The following is a 16,460-nucleotide window of genomic DNA, read 5'->3' as shown; positions in this document are numbered from 1 at the left end:
GGCTGGTGTTGGCCCGACGGGCTCGGTATGGTATCGGTGCGATCGCTCGCTCTTTTTATAAATATATCTTTGCTCTTGGCCTTTTTTCTCCCTTTTTTTTTTCCCCTTCCCTGCTTCTTCTAGTGGCGTAGTGACTTTGTCAACGGCTCGGTGAGCATCCCGGTGAGCCACGAGGCCCAGGAGGAGTGTCTGGGGATGGCTGTGCTGGACATGATGAGGCTCGCTAAGGACAGAGGACAGTCCACCGTGGACATTTACAATGACATCAGGTTGGAACCAACTCGCCCATTCACTCTCTCTCTGTCACACGCACACACGCACACACGCACACGCACACACACACACACACACACACACACACACGCACACACACGCACACACACGCACACACACGCACACACGCGCGCAGACACAGGCGCTATTAGTGATGCACCAAAGCGGATATTCTTGTAATTTCAGGAAACAAATAAAAAATTCAAATTCAAAATCACTCCATTCCCCGGAGAAAAGTTGTATCGTGTTTGAACTGGCGGTAACACCGGGTCCACGTGCTCAAATCACCGCCAACACTGGGGATGGAATCGATAATGGCGGCTGTTTGAAAGTCCTGGAAGACGTCCGCCGCACTCAAAGGGGATACTGTGCCAAATGCAGGATTTACTGCTGTATACACTAAATGTGATATATATATATATTTATATATATATATATATATATATATATATATATATAGTTTTAACCTTATCCTTACCAATATTTATACACCGCTTTCACACTGAGCTTACAACACCACCCGGTGGTGTAAACCCCATTATGTCCAATGCTGGCCCCTGTGCCGATATAAATCAGAAGGCGGGGCTGTCCCTGCTGCTGGGAACACAAAAGTGTTTTGTAAGCAATCTAATAAGAGCTGCTGGGAAGAAAGAGATATTCATATTGACATTTTGTAAGAAACATGTGAGAACAGCAGACAATTTATTTTTTTTAACAGGTGAGGTGAATACATTTTGTATGTGGTCATGAGACCGTAGGTGGAGGTTCCCCGGTCAGAAAATGAGTCTCGAGTTTTTTGGCAAGTTCCTGTATATAAGTCGCCAGCCGGAGGGCAATACCCCAAATGGAGATGAGCAAGCTGTGGCAAATTCAAGCGTCTAACTGGCATGGAATGCATCTCTTCCTTGTTTTTGTTGCGAGCTCTCCAGATGTGTTTGTCACGCCGAATGGAGAGCGCGTGCCCGGCGCGTTCAGCGTGAAAGGGACCTTTTATATTCCTCCAATGTGTCTGTTAGTCTACTCGGCGTTTAGTATTAATATCCCTGTCTCTCTCACTCTCTCTCTCTCTCTCTCTCTCGCTCTCTCTCTCTCTCTCTCTATCCTTCTGTGCTTCTCTCTCTGGTACCGTTGGTTGCATCGCTCAATTGCCCTTTTTTTCGACCCGCCCACCCGTTCCAGCTACAAGTCCTTCCTCCCGTGCAGCATGCGGGCGCACATCCAGCGCTACAACATCGTCACCCGCAAGCGGATCCGCCACCGCTTCCGGAGGTTCATCCAGCAGTTCAGCGAGTGCAAGGCCACGGTGCGCGACCTCAAGCTCAAGTACCTGATGAGCCTGGAGTCGCTGCTGCCCTCGCTCCACTCGGAGCGCTTCCAGGTCACCGACCTCTCGGCCCGCCGGGTAACCATCGTGGTAACGGGCAACGGCGGCATCCAGTGGTCGACGGGGACGGATGAGGAGGGGGTGGAGGAGGTGAGGACCGCTCTCGTACTATATTTCTAACGATCCGCCGCGCTCGTCGGCGGTGGGGTTGAAGAGAAAGAGAAAAATAAAATAAAATAAAATACACAAGCGAACCCTCTGTTTCCAGGAGATCCAGACGTACTGTGACTTTCCCGAGGTCATTGACATCAGCGTCAAGCAGGCCAACAAGGAAGGCAGTGTGGAGAGCCGCATCGTCACCCTCACCAGACAAGACAACCAGATCCTGGTACAGTAAACTCTCCTCCCTTTAGACATAAACTGCATGATTGATGACTGATGAGGTCCAAGTCCTTGGAAAGTACTATGACACCACCTATATATATATATTTTTTTTTGTCTAATTGTAATCAGAATGTACAGGCCTTGTCGCCTTCTAAATGAAAGCTTTTACCTTCAAAATAAAGGCTTGCCCATGGATTCTCCTGTTTAATCTTTTTCCAACCTGTGGTATTCCACTTTTAAATGCTGACGCAGTCCCCTCGCTCTGCTGTTATTCCATTATACCGTTCTTTCGTGTTCTGAATTAACAAGAATGTGCTGAGCCTCACTCTCCATCCATCAGACTTCTCTCTCGTTTCTCGCTTTTTGCTCCCGTATAGGAACTGGAGTTTCATTCGCTGTCGGACGCTCTATCTTTTGTGTCGCTGGTTGATGGGTATTGCAGACTGGTAGCGGACGCTCATCACTATCTGTGTAAAGAGGTGGCCCCGCCCAGACTTCTGGAGGCCATCCAGAGCTACTGCCACGGCCCCGTGTTGTAAGTCCAGTGGAGCTCACACACGCCCTCTTAGAAGTTCAAGCCATCGGGTGAAAAAGATAAAACGGTTTTAAATGAAAATGTCTTACTATAAATCATTATGAATGCAGTGTGGGCGCACAGTCATTTAGGGAACTTCAATTAGAAACCTTTTTTTTTTTTTAGTTATTGCCAGTTAGAGGGAGAAAATTCCAGAATACTAAAGTGGGTGTGTTTTTGATTTATTTTAAATAAAGACCATGTAAATATGCGGATTTAGCATCTTAGACCTCCGGGTAATTTTTGTCAATGCGGAAAATGTTTCAGTGCTGGTGTGATAGGCCTGGGTTATAGGAAAACTGATATTTCTTTGCCCCAGCCATATTTATTTTTTGGGGAGCAGTGAGGGAAGGGTTCACGACCACGTACTTCGGCAACCGCGATTGGCCCCGTATACCGTGTGTTGCGGCCGAAGCTGCATACGGGATGCATTTAAGACATGCCGTTCAAGACGTGCATCGTAAACGTAGTCGGTCCTAAAAAGTCCGACTTCAACTGAGCTGCAGCGTCGCTTTTTTTTCCCCCCAGGATGGACTTCACCATCGGCAAGCTACGTCACACCGGCAACCACCAAGGATTGTACATCCTTCGCTGCAGCCCCAGAGACTACGACAAATACTTCATTTCTGTTGTCGTTGGGGTAAGCTATGTTGCGTGACGGCAGTGGATGCGATGTCATCGAACTATCACCCTTACAACTGCAAAAGTGCAGTGCCCAATGTTCATGATACATAACAAATAACCGAGCACAAACACGCACAAACACGCACGCATGCACGCACACACACACACACACACACACACACACACACACAGATACTAGAATTTAAACTTATTGTAAGATGAAATGTCCTGCAGCTTGGGCCCCTGGCCAGGTTGTCTTCTCCCAGGGGGCCGCATTTTGTCCCTCCTCCTAATATATTATAAACATGTTGCGGGCTGCGTTTTAATTGTTCCACGGGCCGGATGCGGCCCCGAGGCCTGTAGTTCCGGACCACTGTTGAAGGGTGAAGACGATCAAGGGCAAAAGGCCGCTGCCCTGCGCAAGCTGGGTCACTCTCTGTTGACTCGGTAGCGTTACGCACATTGTTAGTTACTCACAGATCAAAATATCGACACATTCCCAAAAAGAGAGGCAAATCAAAATGCAAGAAGATAAATGCAGGTAAAACGCAGGAAGGTAAATGAGAAAGAAGGAGAAAATGCTTGCGACCACTAGAGGGCGCATAATGCTTGTTTCTACATAAAATCCTGTGTCATTTATTTTGTTCCCTGAAAGAATTTTTTTATTAATTTGGAACTGACACGGGAGAACGATCACTAACTAGTGCCATTGTTCTCGTTGTCTTTTTGTGGTTTTTAATGGTGGTCTTTCTTCACCCAAAGATGTCTCTTCTTAAGTTCATAAGTTTCCTTCTCCCAGAACGCTACTGACAGGTCACATTAGTATTTGGCTCTCCTCTCCTTTCCACAGTAGCGGGCGCGGCCAACTCTACACCAGCGCTCTACTGCCTGATCAGGCATTCGGCGCGTGCTATTCCAACCCATATCTGAGCGTGCTGTTTGGCAGCCTGATCCCCCAGCCTACAGGCCATTTCGAAACACTGCTCGAGATAGTTAAGACTTTGCTTATACTGGCCCCTTTTGTGGTACAGCTTTCCCAGACTCAGGTAGGCGTCCTGCAGGTTGCTATGGCGACAGCTGCCACGGGAGATATCAACGTACCTCTCCAGGTACTCTACTGCCTTGCTGTCCACAGACTGGGCCATAGCTTTATAGGTTTTACCCAAAGCGTCTGAATCCTCAAGTTGGCTGAAGATCTTCATGGCAACTTTCAGGTAGTCTGTCGCGGTGTCTTGGTCGCCTATACTCTGGTAGGCCAGTCCTAGTCTATAATTTGCCTTCCCCTCAATGAGCTTATCTCCGCAGAACGTAGCCATGCTGTAGGCCTTGTCAAGCAGCAATATGGCACCTTCGTAATCTCTGTCGTTCAGCAAGGTCTCCGCCAGGCGGTCGTAGACCTTCCACCCGTCCAGAGCGGCCTGGAACACAGACTGTCCCCAGATGCCCGCGCCCAAAAGCTGGAGACATTGCTCAGCGTATTGCCCCGCCATATCCGGCTCGCTCTGGTCCAGGTAGAGCGTGGCCAGCTTGGCCGAGGCCTGGATCTGTAAGCCTTCCCAGTCGGGGTTCAGCCGGCAGGCAGAGTCCACGCAGCGCTGCCAGAAATAGAGACGCAACCACAAGTCTGCCGTGTCACTGAAATACTCTGCTAGATGCTGCTGGTTGGTGTAGACCGTGGTCCAGGAGCCGGCCCTGGAGGCCTCCTCGCACTGTCGCAGGTAGAGCTTCAGGGTTTTTAGCTTGTCTGGTTGGTCCTCCAGCGGCGTCTGCAGCCAGAGGACTGATTTAGGACCAGCCTCCGACTTCATGTCCTGCCAGCACTTCAGCAAGGAGAATAACTCAGAGAACGACTTGTGGTAGCCCTCTCGTAGTAGCTCCACACAGATGTTCTGTTTCAAACTGTTTCTGAACCTTGCTATGTCATCCTTGGACATGCGCGGGTTCTGAACTGGTCGAATTGTTAGTATCGTTTCCGGTACCAAATGCCGCGGCCGGTGCTTAGCCGGGTCTTTGCTCATTGTCTGACCGGAGATCAGTCACTCCACATGGGGTGGATCGGTCTGGAGAGGCACTACACACACTGCGGCAGAGAAAGTTCCGAAAAAAGTTGTTTGCATCTTTACTTTGCAAAAATTGATTTTTGCTGACAGAACACTTTGGTCTTATCTTTTAACATGAAGTGAAATCCAGTATGGTTCATGACAAGTCACAAATCACTTTTGCAAGAGCATACTACATGAATGACTTAATGTGGGTAAAATGTAAACAAAAATTTGAATGCTACGTTTAAGCAGTTGTTAAACAGATTCGTCACCAATACGGTATCAAGTTAAACAATCAAACACACACCATAACAAACAGCTACAGTATGCGTTGTGATGTTTCACGGACTTACTGACAAAACCCCTGTAGAACACCGCTACCATTCCATTAGCGGTTCTCGTCGTGTGTCCTCCAGACGCTGGGCTTTATAGTCGGGGAGCTGTGACGTCACAACGACATCACATGCCGGGCGCCCCCTGGTGGCTGTGGGAATAAAGGTCCCTAATAATATTATCTATTTCGCGTTAAGGAAGTCTTAATTTTGGAGGTAAAGTGTGATTTGTTTGATTGCATCGGGCTTGACAACATTTTTGTAAGTTAATGCATAATAATGTTCACATTTTGATAAATAGGGTAAAAGAGGATTTTAAAGTGAACACCGTTAGAAATAATTAGGAGCATGAGAATTTTTGGGAAAAAATAACATAGCCGTGTAAAATGTCTCATCGGGGTGATGATTCATGAGGGAATGGGATCCGTCACGTCATGGGATCACATGTTTGTTGTTGTGGACACAAACGGAACATCGTTTTATAATTAGTTTATTTTTGCAGTGCATTTAACAGTTTGAATTGCGGCGACCCTGCGTCATTTCTTCACTTTCAGTATCAGTCCATGGTGGAGTACAAGCACTGCCAAATCCTGAAGACGGAGTCGGGAGGGTACATCCTGAGCGGAGCCAAGAAGAGCTTCGACTCCCTGAGGGAGCTTCTGCACCAGTACCAAAAGGAGGCGCTGCGCATCGACGGATACACGTTCCAGTTTACGAGATGCTGTCCGCCCGGCACCAAAGGTAAAGGACCGCTGTGCAAACGATGACTATTGCAATGCAAAACCTACGGGCAATTGTGTTTCTCGGACGTGCGGACTAATAAATGCAGTGCAAAAAGGGGCTGTGAATTCGAAAAAAAAATAAAAGTCAAAATAAACATACAGAAACCCAGGTATGTCTTGGAAGAAAATACATCTTTCCTATAAAGCATGTGCATTCATTTCGTACACTGTTGGTTTTATTTTTCCCTAAGGAGTGATTGTCATTACTCGTTTTTAATAAAGCCTCGTTTAGTAAATCACCCGGGTGCGCTCGGCTCTTGCCCGGTGACACGGCGTCCTCGTCTCCCTGCGCTAAAGCCTCAGGCTGCACAGGCTGAGCGGCCACATTAACACCCGAATGAGCCCCCCCGGACGAAGCAAAAACACGCGCGTCCCGCTTTGTCTGCATTATTTAAATGAAGGTTCGACGGCCGCAGCACTTCATACTTTTTCCCCGCCGGGAGTGACGTGGGCCCCCCCCCCCGGTCCCTCCGTGGTTTCTCTCCTTTAGAAAAGTCGAACCTGCTGGTGTGCCGGAACAACCAGGGGGCGGAGGTGGCGCTCTCCTCCCCCCAGCCGCACAGCATCACCCAGATGGTTTTCCACAAGATCCGCAAGGAGGACCTCGTCATCGTAAGACAACCTTTCTTTGACTCGTTGACTTCTGGCTTCTGATTCCCCTGAGTGCTTGATGTTCGCTGCCTCAGGATCCTTCGTGGGCAGCGAAATGATTAAGGCTGCGCAAAACGGAGTAGGAAGACAAAAAACGATATCATCTAAATCAGAAAAAATTACAAGAAAGCTAAAAGAATATCCACCGGAAAGATAAATATGTGATCTAATACGTAATATGTATGTATGTACATATAAAAAAAAAACGAAAAAAGAGATCTAATACATATGTAAGTACATATTACATGTTAGATCTTTTTTTTATTTTTTTTAAGAGAATTACTTTCTGTTTATACTGATCCAGTGTGCTGATTAACATGCCTAAATTTTGTTCTCCAAAATTAGTGACTAGTCACTGATTAAAAAAATCGTGATCCTGATTTTCAGTAGTTTATTCATTCACTTTGTTTAGATATGTCAGATGTAACAAAGAAACGCAAATTTAAAAAAAAAAAATATATATATACAATTTTTACATTAAAAAAAAAACTCAATGCAACAACATCAGTTGTGGTGGTACTTTCATCATTCGCTCAATAATTCGCCCAATTTTGTGCCACTTGGTGAAGCTCATATAGAATGTCTTGAACGTCCTACCCTCTACCATACTGGTGGCTGGTAGCACCACGACAGGGTTTGAGGAAGTCCTTGGATTTAACCAGCGCAGCCGGCTGAATGTCATGAATGAAAATCCGTTGTTGTTTTGTGTCGATACAGACGCATGGCGTCAGACCACAGTGGATTCCGCAGGCGGCTCGTTGTCCACATCTATGCAGACTTGCAGGAAAACAATATAAACAAATCTATATTCCCTCTCTTTGTGCCCTTACCGCGTCCCTCAGATGTCTAGCCGTTTGTCTACCGCAGGGACGGACATGGCTGCTTTATCATGCACACTGTTAAATACAACATCCTTTCACATCAATGGACACTGAACATTATCAATAACATTTTTACCGGCAATGTTCTTTTGAAGCCACGCCATCTCCTCCGTTTGGCCCGGCCGAAGTGAATGAGGGGTGGACCGGCTCAGGTAGGTCAGTTACGATCAGTAACGCGGGGCCGCCATTAATAATCAGAGCCTTCACTTGTTCATCGCTTTCGGTGATTCGGTTCCTTTTCGATGTGTTTTCTGTCTCCGTCTGCCTCTCGCTCGTGATTAAATCGCCGTCATCGGCAATAACGATAATCAACGGCTTGTGTCCTCGCGCCACTTGCAGCCGATGGCACTGACTGGCCCAGTAAATCGAGTGGTTCTCGGAGGAGGGCGCGTCATGGGTTGAGAAAAGCCGCTCAATCACTCGAGGAAAGAGAATCAATCAACTCCAATCAAGCGGGGCCCTGACCTCAGAGAACTGAGGTCAGGGCCCCGCTTCTCCTCCCGTCTCTCTCTCACTGCGTACACACTCTAACAGGCCGCGCTGCCATGCCGTGCAAGCAGGCTCGTGGCCCTAAATGATAATACTTGTTGCTTTTAGGCAACGTGTATTTCCGTTGCGCATTTCATACACAAAATACACATGTGCTTTTTATTTCCCTTTAATAAAACATAAAAGGTTAAAAAACGAAGTAGAACACCATAGAAATAAGCCAACAGGTAACAGAAGAGACCGATTAAGTCAGATAATAAGGTCTAAATGCAAATGAAAGCAGGCTGGTGATCCTGTAAGGGAGCTGCAAATAGAAACCTTTTGAGTCTGGATTGTAAACTAATAAGCGTTGGGGGGGCAAGCCGGAGATCCACCGGAAGTTTTTTCCAACAGTGTGTGGCATAGTCGCTAAATGTTACTCGAGTAAGGGGAGCGCTGAACCACCCTCCCCAGCTCATCTGTCAAGCGAGGTTTCTCTGGCTGAGTCACTCTCCATGAGGAAGGGGAGCGGGAGTGTGCGCTAGGGGAGCAGGCAGGCCGGGCCGGAGGTCAGCATTTCACAGATTTATCGGCTTTGGATAGGGCAGGTGTGTGTGTGTGTGTGTGTGTGTGTGTGTGTGTGTGTGTGTGTGTGTGTGTGTGTGTGTGTGTGTGTGTGTGTGTGTGTGTGTGTGTGTGTGTGTGTGCGTGTGTGCGTGTGTGCGTGTGTGCGTGCGTGTCACCAGGCTTGGACGCTGGTGGTAGTATGGCTGTGTGGTGATGTTGAAACACACACACACACACACACACACACACACACACACACATACACAGTGTGCCCAACTAGAAGTCTTACTCATCTTGGATAGGGAAGTCAATTTATTCAGTTAGTTACTCATCACTGCGGCCTGGGACATTAACTGCCCGCTGGACGCAGCGTCCATTTATCTGTGTAAATCAGGGTTCAGTGGCTTTGTTCCTTTTTTGATTCGACGGGTAAAGGAGAAGAAGAACTTGGGAAAGGTTATCGGCCAAGCAGGGAAGATCAAATTCACTTTTTGTTCATGAGATGCTTTTCCAAAATTTTTTGCGTGTATTTTGTGTTTTTGCCATTGATGGTGGGTGGGTGGGTGGGTGGTGATTTCAAGTGTGGCGGCTGTTTTTTTTTCCTTCCTGTCTTAATCACTTATATCATTTGATTTCTAATTACAATTTGCGATACATTCATCAGATCTTTTGAACTTCATCCTTCATAGGTTTGCTTCAGAGACATTTACGTCTCGTCAGGTGAACTGATTAACCTCTTGCCGCCTTTCCCGTTTACAGGTGGATGCCTCCCCCTCGATCGCACGTCTGTGGTTCAGAGTAGGGCGTGGCCTTTTTTTTTTTTTTAACCGGGTCTCCTCTCGTTTTTTGTTTTTTTTGTCGTTGCTCTCAAGAAAAATAACCTGGGTCAGGGGACGTTCACCAAGATCTTCTGCGGCGTCAGGCAGGAGCTGGGCGACTACGGCGAGGTCCATCAGATGGACGTTGTCATCAAGACCCTGGACAAGACGTACCGCAGCTATTCTGAGGTGGGTCCCTCTGCCTCGCTTTGTTTGCTTGGAGAAGTCACATCATGACATTTTAGATGAAGATTCATTTTCATTCAGATAATTGCCGTTAACAATTGAATCGCCCTTTCAAAACTATAAAACTGGTCATGCCTAGCGGAATAGCCCTTTACTGGAACCTTGGGGATAATCCCAGCTGATGGTGAAACTAACTTGAATTCACTTTTTTATTTAAAGTGACGTTTCAAACATTGTTTGCCCTTAAATCTGGATGAAAACACGTGCATGTGGAACGGGACGATTATCCAATGTGATCGCGTTCTGTTAAAAATATTTGCAATCGAGCAATTATGTGATAATGGTGACAGCTCTGCTTTCTCTCCTTCTTTGTGTGCCCGTCTTCCTAAGATAACGGACGATGTGAGAAGAGTTTTATAAAGTAATCACTTCCTGTGTTTTCCCCCTCTCAGTCCTTCTTCGAAGCAGCCAGCATGATGAGCCAGCTCTCCCATAAGCACCTCCTCCTCAACTACGGGGTCTGCGTGTGCGGCGAAGAGAGTGAGTGCACCAGCAACACACGGCGACACCTCACACGGCGTGAGCGGCGTTTTTAAGAAGAAAAATGATAACAATTTGAGGATATAAAGACCTGTGTCCGTAGAGACTGGACGTGATTCAGATTCCCGTCTCTGCGGCCGAGCGCCGCGGTTGGGATCGGACTCGGCTTTTTTTTCCCGGACGTTTTTTGTTTTTTTTGTTCTTCTCGAAAACAAATAGCTTTTTAAATATTTGAATGAAATTAATATTCTTAAAAACCCACTTTTTGTGCTTTATTTGGATTCGGCTCCAACCCCCCACTTTACACCGATGTTACTGCTTCCATCCCCTTTCACAGCCGTACTGTAGGTCGAGAGTGGGGAAATCTACGGAACGACTTTTACTTTAGTATTTTTTTTTTTGAAAGGCGCTATATAAATTTAAGTTATTATTATTTATTATTTATATTACGGAGCACCGACACCAGCTCCTTTCCCCACATGACGCCAAAACAGAACGTTGCCGGTAGATTTATGGCTTACGGGCTTAAGACAAGGACAAGTCTGCTATTTTGAGCAGAGTGCCATGGAGATAATGTTAGATGGCCAGTTGGACATTCATGGGGAATCAATGAAGGATCTCTCTCTCTCTCTCTCTCTCTCTCTCTCTCTCTCTCTCTCTCTCTCTCTCTCTCTCGCTGTGACCTACAGAAAGAGAGAGAGAGAGGGAGAGAGATCTTTCACACAGAAAACGACTGTGAATAACACATCATCGGACAGTCGGCGGGAATCAATGGGAGGGAGGTTCAGCGACCGACCTGCTCCGTGGCCCGTCCTGACCTCCCAGTGGGCACTCCTGATCTTATCCTACTCTCTGGGAATCGACAGAGCTGCGTGTGTGTGTGTGTGTGTGTGTGTGTGTGTGTGTGTGTGTGTGTGTGTGTGCGTGTGCGTGTGTGTGCGTGTGTGTGTCCATCTCTATCTCTGCCTCTGTCTTTTGGACTGTCCGATGTGTGAAATCTAAACCCCCTCCAGTATCCGTAGCTCCTCGGTACTTTATCAATATTTTACCGACCACTCACTTTATCAAATTCCGCGTTGCTGCCTCTCACTTCTGGCGTGCGCCCGATCGGCGGGTTCTTGCCGGAGAAAGGCAGACCCCGCCGCCAACGGTGGAAGCGGCGCATCGAGTAGCGCATACATAACGCAAACATCGTGAGCGGCTCTTTCCTATGAAGTGCAAGCTTAAGAAAAAATTATAAAACGTGAAATTCTATTTTTACTCAATAAACCTACGGATTACCACTCTAACGTTTGAACCAACTAGATGTCTCCCTCTCACACTCTCAGATATGATGGTGCAGGAGTACGGCAAGTTTGGGTCTCTGGACACCTACTTGAAAAAGAACAAAGGCAGCGTCAACATCACCTGGAAGCTGGAGGTGACCAAGCAGCTGGCCTGGGTCATGCACTACCTGGTAAGATGGCCGACACTGTTTCCTGAACAACGGGCTGCTGTTATCTTTATTTTTATACACTCTGTCCAGTCCCACTGTGCTTCATTAAAAGAGGCGGGGGGATGAAATGCCGTTGTTGAAAGGAAAGGACAAATCTCTCCATTAAGAACTATTCAATCAAAACGATTTGAGTTGGTGAGAAGGTCTCGGGGCGGGGTGGGGCGGGGCGGGCCGGGGGTGTCCCCCCAATTACAGAGCGGTTATTTGGCCGCTGACGTTGAATTCTCAAGTTTGGACAAATTGCACGCCCTCAAGTCTTTCCCGCACACTCAAAACAGGAGGATAAGAACCTCATCCATGGAAACGTTTGCGCCAAGAACGTTCTGCTGATTCGGGAGGAGGACCGGAAGACGGGCAGCCTGCCCTTCATCAAGCTCAGCGACCCGGGCATCAGCATAACCGTGCTGCCCCGCGACGGTGAGAACCCGGGGTCTCCTTTTCAGAGTCACGAAATCCGGTTTTACTCGTCGCTTTCCTCCTGAAGATGATTTGTTCAGACAGCCTTGGAATATCAAGACCAAATGAATCGATAACCGCAGGCACGCGCGCGCACGCACACAAACACTCACACACAGAATAGACTTCCTTATTCATATTCCGCCCACCACCCCCCTCATGCAAACCAAATACCTGACTCCCATTGTTTCCCGTTTCCTGTGTCCCCCGCGTCCTTTCTCTCCTCCCCTCTTGCCTTTTCATTCTCGCCGCCCCTCTCGCCGCCGCCCCCTCCCCGCCGTCTTTCAGTTCTCATGGAGCGCATTCCCTGGGTCCCCCCCGAGTGCATCCAGGACCCGTTTAACCTGAGCCCGGCCACGGACAAGTGGAGCTTCGGGACGACGCTGTGGGAGATCTGCAGCGGTGGAGACAAGCCGCTGAGCACCCTGGACTGCTCCAAGGTCACGGAGGGAGGGAGGGAGGGAGGGAGGGAGGGAGGGAGGGGGGATGGCGGTGGGAGGAGTGGAAGGATGAGACAGCGATAGAGAGGATATGAAGAGGGATTGTAGAGGCCGGAAGGGAAGCGGCTGTAGATGCTACGAGAAGGATTGTGTAGCATCCACGGGACCGCTTTACAGTGAAAGTGAAATTAAAACGCATTTATTCTGTTAAAAAATGTTTAACACGTCTGCTCTTTCAAAGGTCTCTGCTAATGTGGTTACTTACATCACCTAAAAGTTCAGTAGGCATGGATTTCTGTAGAGACATTCCGGTGGCTAATGGCCTTATTCGTCAAATTTGTCATAAATTACTCAATATAGTGATCATATTAACCATTTCGATTATTTTATCCTATACTGTATAGCAGGAGCTGTTATACAACAATGTAGCGTTGCCGTCTACATTTATGTCAGCAACAGTGTCCAGGAGTAAATTCAGGCCGAATGGCTGATGTTTTTGGAGGACAATTTGAGCAAAAAAATATTGGCTTTGGTTGAGGGCTGCAGTTAAATAATAAAACCGGTGTCCATTGCCTTACTATAACCGATTCAATGTATTGTTTAAAAAGGAGACCATTTATGAAAAGTAATAGTTTTCACTCCGCCAAGTGAAGCTGCTGCCCCCAACTTCTTAATTTCCCCATTATTGAGAATGCATTGAAATATTGTAGTTATAATAATAATAATAATAATAATAATATTATTATTTTGCCCTGTAGAAGAACTTGTTCTACGAGGACAGACACCAGCTGCCTGCTCCGAAATGGACAGAGCTGGCCAACCTCATCAACAGCTGCATGGACTACGAGCCCTCACACAGACCGTCCTTCAGGGCCGTCATCAGAGACCTCAACAGCCTCTTCACACCGGGTGGGCGCACGCGCACGCTCGCACACGCACACAGGTTTTCAGACAATGTCCTGTGGGTTTGCTGACGTGATCCCGTCCACATGCACCAGACTACGAGCTGCTGGTGGAGAGCGACATGGTGCCGAGCAGAGCGCGGGGCTCGGGCTTCCCCTGGGCCTTCGAGAGCCAGGAGCCAGCGCAGTTTGAGGAGAGACACCTCATCTTCCTCAAGCAGCTGGGGAAAGTGAGGGGAGCGCACACGCACACACACACACACACACACACACACACATGCACACAAAAACACACACGCACGCACACACACACACACACACACGCACACACACATGCACACACACACACACACACACACACACACACTTATAGTATATTTACTGGCTTCCATGTTCGACAACATAAACACATTTCTTATTCTCTCTCCATCCCTCTCTCTCTCTTACTCCACATTCCATCCCTCTCTCTCTCTGATTCCCCCCTCCCTCATCCTTCTCTCTCTCTCTTACTCCCCCCCTCCATCTCTCTCTTGTTCTCTCTCTTACTCTCCCTCTCGCTCCCTCTCTCCATCGCTCTATCTCATCTCTCACTCTCTCTCGCTCCCTCTTATTCCCCCTGTCTCCATTCCTCTCTTTCTCTTATTTCCCCTCTCTCCATCCCTCTCCCTCTCCCACTCCACCCTCTTTCCATCCTTCTCTCTCTCTCTCTCTTATTCCCCCCTCTCTCATCCTTCTCCCTCTCTTACTCCCCCCTCCATCTCTCTGTCGTTCTCACTCGCTCTTACTCTCCCTCTCACTCTCTCTCTCCATCTCTCTCATCTCTCTCTCTCTCTCTCTTATTCCCCTCCTTCCATCCCTCTTGCTCTTATCCCCCCCCTCTCATCCCTCTTTCTCTCTTACTCCACCCTCTTACCATCCCTCTCTCTCTCTCTTCACCCCCCTCGCTCCGTCCCTCTCGTCCATTCTCTCTCCCTCTTGCTCCCCCTCTCTCCCGTTCTCACTCTCTTATGTTCTTCCTCCCTCGCTCCATCCCTCTTTCCGTCCTATCCCTCCTCTCTCCATCGATCTCTCCTGCTCGCTCACTCTTACTCTTCCCCTTTCTCTCTCTCTCGCTCTCCCTGCGTCCTTCTCCATCTGTCCCCCGCCCTCCGTCTCTCTCTGCCCCTCCCTCCGCCCTTCCCCCCCCGCTCCAGGGGAACTTTGGCAGCGTGGAGATGTGCCGCTACGACCCCCTGCAGGACAGCACGGGGGAGGTGGTGGCCGTGAAGAAGCTGCAGCACAGCACGGCCGACCACCTCCGGGTCTTTGAGCGGGAAATCGAGATCCTCAAATCCCTCCATCACGAAAACATTGTGAAGTACAAGGGCGTCTGCTACAGCGCAGGTGGGAGGGCGCCCGGCGCTTTGGATTGGTGCTTCAATTGAATGATCAAAGCTTGTGTTCGCGGTTCAGAAAGGACGATCGATTAAAAAATAAATAAATAAAAATTGACGAGCGACCCCAAAGTATAACTTGTATTTCCTATTTGGAGACCGACAGGTGAGACAGGCAGACAGAAAAAAATTAATGGATTGACGCTTACTACAGAGGCAAACCTATAAAACAATAAAATGAAGTAAAAAAATCAAAAGAAGACGCCGTGCATGTACTCTCCCGGGGGTGCATCGTTGTTTTGCTGAGAGCCATCAAAATGAGCTCAACCAAACAACCGGGATTATTCTTTGAGTTTTATATCTGTCCATATTTATCTTGCTGCGTCGGGTGTACCTCTCTGTCCTGCGCGTTGTTGTTCCTCCGCAGGACGGAGGAACCTGCGGCTCATCATGGAGTATCTCCCCCACGGCAGCCTGAGAGATTACCTCATCAAGAACAAGGACCGCTTTGACACCAAAAAGCTGATGCACTATGCCTCACAGATTTGCAAGGTGAAGAGCGGCGACTGCAGGGCCGAGTGGACCAACAAACATAAAAAACGGGTCAAAGTAAAAAAGAAAGCTACGACAACATGAGGTGTTAAACAATAACAATGCCTGAAAATATAAGTAGTAGAACGTTTGTTTCGGTGAGGTCAGATACATATTTGATCTATTCCTCTCAATTATAATGATCTATTCCTTGGCCTAAAACACCCTCTTCTGACGATCGGTTGCGCAACTTTGCATTGCAAGGACACGCAAATCAAAGATTTTTTCACCCGCAGGGCATGGACTACCTGGCCTCCAGGCGCTACATCCACAGGGATCTGGCCACCAGGAACATCCTGGTCGAGAGCGAGTCGCGAGTCAAGATCGGGGACTTTGGCCTGACCAAGGTTCTGCCTCAGGACAAGGAGTACTACACGGTGACCGAGCCCGGAGAGAGCCCCATCTTCTGGTGACCTATTTGTCTGTCTGTCTATCAACTATCTATTTATCTATCTATCTATCTATGTGTCTGTCTATCTATCTATCTATCTATCTACAGTGGGGCAAAAAAGTATTTAGTCAGCCACCAATTGTGCAAGTTCTCCCACTTAAAAAGATGAGAGAGGCCTGTTATTTTCATCATAGGTATACCTCAACTATGAGAGACAAAATGAGGAAAAAAAATCCAGAAAATCACATTGTCTGATTTTTAAAGAATTTATTTGCAAATTATGGTGGAAAACAAGTATTTGGTCAATAACAGAAGTTCATCTCAATACTTTGTTATCTACCCTTTGTTTGCAATGACAGAGGTCAA

General features: G+C 47.8%; 2 protein-coding genes across 3 annotated transcripts in view; one reads left to right on the top strand and one right to left on the bottom strand.

The window, feature by feature from the left end:
- Window positions 1-16,460, top strand: part of jak2a (Janus kinase 2a) — a 34,451-nt gene that overhangs the window by 13,649 nt on the left and 4,342 nt on the right. The window contains exons 5-21 of one of the 2 annotated variants that reach the window (XM_080018220.1): window positions 124-269; window positions 1,453-1,747; window positions 1,866-1,985; window positions 2,359-2,516; window positions 3,084-3,195; window positions 6,108-6,294; window positions 6,826-6,947; window positions 9,775-9,909; window positions 10,359-10,446; window positions 11,775-11,902; window positions 12,220-12,358; window positions 12,686-12,837; window positions 13,596-13,746; window positions 13,836-13,969; window positions 14,933-15,122; window positions 15,540-15,664; window positions 15,940-16,112. In XM_080018220.1, coding sequence (XP_079874346.1) covers window positions 124-269; window positions 1,453-1,747; window positions 1,866-1,985; window positions 2,359-2,516; window positions 3,084-3,195; window positions 6,108-6,294; window positions 6,826-6,947; window positions 9,775-9,909; window positions 10,359-10,446; window positions 11,775-11,902; window positions 12,220-12,358; window positions 12,686-12,837; window positions 13,596-13,746; window positions 13,836-13,969; window positions 14,933-15,122; window positions 15,540-15,664; window positions 15,940-16,112 — 2,555 coding nt within the window. The remainder of the gene's footprint in view (window positions 1-123; window positions 270-1,452; window positions 1,748-1,865; window positions 1,986-2,358; window positions 2,517-3,083; window positions 3,196-6,107; window positions 6,295-6,825; window positions 6,948-9,774; window positions 9,910-10,358; window positions 10,447-11,774; window positions 11,903-12,219; window positions 12,359-12,685; window positions 12,838-13,595; window positions 13,747-13,835; window positions 13,970-14,932; window positions 15,123-15,539; window positions 15,665-15,939; window positions 16,113-16,460) is intronic. The other variant, XR_013844623.1, reaches the window with a different exon arrangement.
- Window positions 4,061-5,113, bottom strand: LOC307243494 (tetratricopeptide repeat protein 29-like; the record flags this gene model as incomplete). The annotated part of the gene is made up of 1 exon (XM_080018324.1): window positions 4,061-5,113. The coding sequence occupies one exon, from the start codon at window positions 5,111-5,113 to the stop codon at window positions 4,061-4,063; it is 1,053 nt and encodes a 350-aa protein (XP_079874450.1).

Source organism: Zeus faber (genome assembly GCF_960531495.2).
Source record: "Zeus faber genome assembly, chromosome: 17".
In the NCBI taxonomy this organism is placed as follows: domain Eukaryota; kingdom Metazoa; phylum Chordata; class Actinopteri; order Zeiformes; family Zeidae; genus Zeus; species Zeus faber.
Note: the sequence above shows the minus strand (reverse complement) of the source record. Positions and strands in the feature narration are given on the sequence as shown.